General features: G+C 43.0%; 1 protein-coding gene across 1 annotated transcript; it reads left to right on the forward strand.

The window, feature by feature from the left end:
* Nucleotides 1–534: 534 nt before the first annotated feature.
* On the forward strand, nt 535–1418 carry LOC128034610 (uncharacterized). Its single transcript, XM_052623303.1, has 2 exons — nt 535–954; nt 1089–1418. The coding sequence occupies exons 1-2, from the start codon at nt 535–537 to the stop codon at nt 1416–1418; spliced, it is 750 nt and encodes a 249-aa protein (XP_052479263.1).
* Nucleotides 1419–3158: the final 1740 nt, after the last annotated feature.

Genomic DNA, 3158 nt, shown 5'->3' on the forward strand with positions numbered 1-3158 from the left:
TCTAACTTGGGACTTCTTCTTATCATCATTTCGAAGGAAGTTTATGGGGAGCAGTATCTCGAGGCTAGGAGATGGGAGTTTATGGATCTTGTTCAGGGTACTCTGTCAGTGGACGAGTATGAGGCTGAGATTGTTCAGTTGAGCTAGTATGCTCCTGAGTTGATTTCTTTTGAGGTGAACCATTGTAAGAGGTTTAGGTTCAGGCTGAATCATGAGAGTAAGCTCTATTTGGCTACTCAAAATACTGAGGTGTTCGACAAGCTAGTTGAGAAGGCTCATGCGTTAGAGAAGACTTTAAAGAAGGAGCCGAAAACTGTTTCGTCTAGAGCTGTTAAGAGGTCGAATGAGGCTGCTAGTGGTTTTGGTCGTAAGGGTAATAGAGGTTATTTCGGTAGTTTTGAAGGACGTGTTGCTAGTGGCCATAGTTAGGATAGACATGCTACGAGAGTTGAGGCTGGTCTTATTGATCAATGGGCTGTTGTATGGCCGATATGTGAGCATTGTAGTCGATGTTATCGTGGTGAGTACTAGAGGATGACGGGTGCTTGTCTTATCCGTGGTTCGATGGAGCACCGTGTGAGTGACTACCTAAGGAGAGCCACTGTTGTTCGCGATCAGCTTGTTGCTACTACTGCACCTGCTTTTGCTCGAGTGAGAGGTCGTGGTAGAGGTGATGATGGTAGAGGTGTTGGTCAGCGTGGTACTGCAATAAGTGGTGACAATGGTCCAACCAGAGTTTATGCAGTAAGAGAGCCTCGGATTAGAGGGGCCACTGATGTTATCGCAGGTACTTTCACGCTACAATCTTTTCCTCTACTAGCTTTAGTTGATTCTAGTGCGACGAGGTCATTTATCTTGAGAGTCGTAGCTAGAAAGTTCGGGATTGCTATAAAGACATCTATATTAAGTGTTACGATTAAGAGCCCTCTAGGTGATAGTATAGTGGTGGATCAGGTTTATCGTTGTTTTCCTCTAATTGTTTAGGGACAAGTGTTCTCGATTGATCTTTTTGAGTTGTGTTTTGGATTTTCGACATCATTCTGGGTATAGATTGGTTATCAGAGCATCGGGCTAAAATGGATTGTTAGGCGAAGTTGGTGACTTTGTGTGGTGCTGGCGGTTCAAAAGTTGTTGTTGGTGACAAGTTTGAGTTGTTGTCGAATGTGATTTTTTTACGTCGTGCTGAGAAGTTGGTCTGGAAAGGTTTTGAAGCTTATCTAGCCTATATCCTAAATAGAGATAGTAGGGAGATGAGGTTGGATGAGATTCGGGTTGTTTGTGATTTTTCGGATGTGTTTACTAAGGAGTTGCATGGATTACCGCCGAATAGAGAAGTTGAGTTCAGTATTAAGCTTTATCCCGATACTACTCTAGTGACTGTTGTGCCCTATCTCATGACACCTAAGGAACTGAAATAGTTGAAGCTGCAGTTGCAAGAGTTTTTGGATCGTGGGTTCATTCGTCTGAGTGTGTCTCCGTGAGGAGTACTGGTGTTATTCATAAAGAAGAAGAAGAAGAATAGGACTTTGGGGCTGTGCATTGATTATTGCCAGCTGAATAAGTTGACCATCAAGACTAAGTATCCCCTACAGAGGATTAATGATCTATTTGATCAATTTTGAGGAGCTTCAGTTTTCTCGAAGATTGATCTGAGGTTTAGGTATTATTAGTTGAAGGTTAAGGATTCAGGTGTGATGAAGATTACTTTCAGGACTTGGTATGGTCATTACGAGTTTCTTGTCATGCCATTCGGGTTGACGAATGCACCTATCGCATTATGGACATAATGAACCGAGTATTCCATTCCCACCTAGATCAGTTCAGAATGGTTTTCATATATGATATTTTGGTGTATTCTCGATTAGAGGAAAATCACGATGAGCACTTGATAGTGGTTCAGCAAGTTTTACGGAAGAAGAAGTTGTATGCGAAGTTAAGCAAATGTGAGTTTTGGCTTCGTCAAGTGGTTTTTCTGGGTCATGTCGTTTCAGCTGAGGGTATTCGGGTTGATCCAAAGAAGGTTGAAACGATTTGGATTGAAAGCCGACGAAGACTGTTTTTGAGGTCAAAAGTTTCTTAGGGTTAGTTGGTTATTACCGTCGCTTTTTCGAGGGGTTTTTGAGCATTGCCTTTGAGTGGACTGATGAGAGGCAAAAGTGCTTTGAGAAGCTGAAGTCAGTTTTGACCAAAGTGCCTGTGTTGACACAACTAATAGCCGGTAAGAAGTATATGGTCTACAGTGATGCTTCTTATACGGGACTAGGTTGTGTGTTGATGCAGGAGGGCAGGGTAGTTTCTTATGTGTCAAGGTTGTTGAGGCCGCATGAGTGTAACTATCTGGCTCACAATCTAGAGTTAGCTATCGTAGTCTTCGAGCTCAAGATTTGGCGTCACTAACTATAATGTGAGAGGTGTGTGATATACACCGATCACAAGAGTCTTAAGTATCTCGTAACCTAGAAGGAGATGAAGTTGCGACAAAGGCGCTGGATCGAGTTGCTGAAAGATTATGATTGTGTGATTAAGTACCATCCGGGGAAGGCGAACGTAGTTGCAGATGCTCTAAGTCGCAAGTCTTTGGTTGATTTGAGGGTTATGTTTGTGAGGTTGTCTACCTCTGAGGATGGGGGTCTGTTGGCTGAAATTCAAGTGAGGCTGGTCCTTTTGCAGCAGATTTGTGAGCTTCAGCTTTTTGATGAGAGTTTGGCTCGTCAGATTCGTCAAGTTGAGTCAGGTGTTAGGGGGATTTTGATCTCAACTCTGATAGTGTTCTGCTTTTTCAAGTCACTTGTGTGTTCTGGGATAGGAGGATTTGAGGCACTCGATTCTTACCAAGGGTCATAGTAGTCCTTTTGCTATGCATCCCGGTGGAAATAAGATGTAGTAAGATCTTTAGGTTCTGTATTAGTGGTCTGGGTTGAAGAAGGATGTTGCTGAATTTTTTGCGAGATGTTTGGTTTGTTAGAGGGTGAAAGCCGAACATCAGCGTCCATCGGGTTTGCTTTAGCCTATTCAGATTTTGGAGTAGAAATGGGAGCGAATTACGATGGACTTCGTTTCAGGTTTGCCTTTGACCCAACACGTAAGGATTCGATCTGGGTGATTGTGGACAGATTTACGAAGTCTACACATTTTCTGCCGGTCTGTACAACTTTTAG

This window comes from Gossypium raimondii, chromosome 1 (genome assembly GCF_025698545.1).
Source record: "Gossypium raimondii isolate GPD5lz chromosome 1, ASM2569854v1, whole genome shotgun sequence".
In the NCBI taxonomy this organism is placed as follows: Eukaryota; Viridiplantae; Streptophyta; class Magnoliopsida; order Malvales; family Malvaceae; genus Gossypium; species Gossypium raimondii.

Bases quoted from the DNA above. Each gene is read 5' to 3' on its own strand.
- LOC128034610 (XM_052623303.1), top strand. From the start codon at position 535: ATGACGGGTGCTTGTCTTATCCGTGGTTCGATGGAGCACCGTGTGAGT. The intron at 955-1,088 runs GTTTATCGTTGT...ATGGATTGTTAG, and splicing joins ATAGTATAGTGGTGGATCAG to GCGAAGTTGGTGACTTTGTG.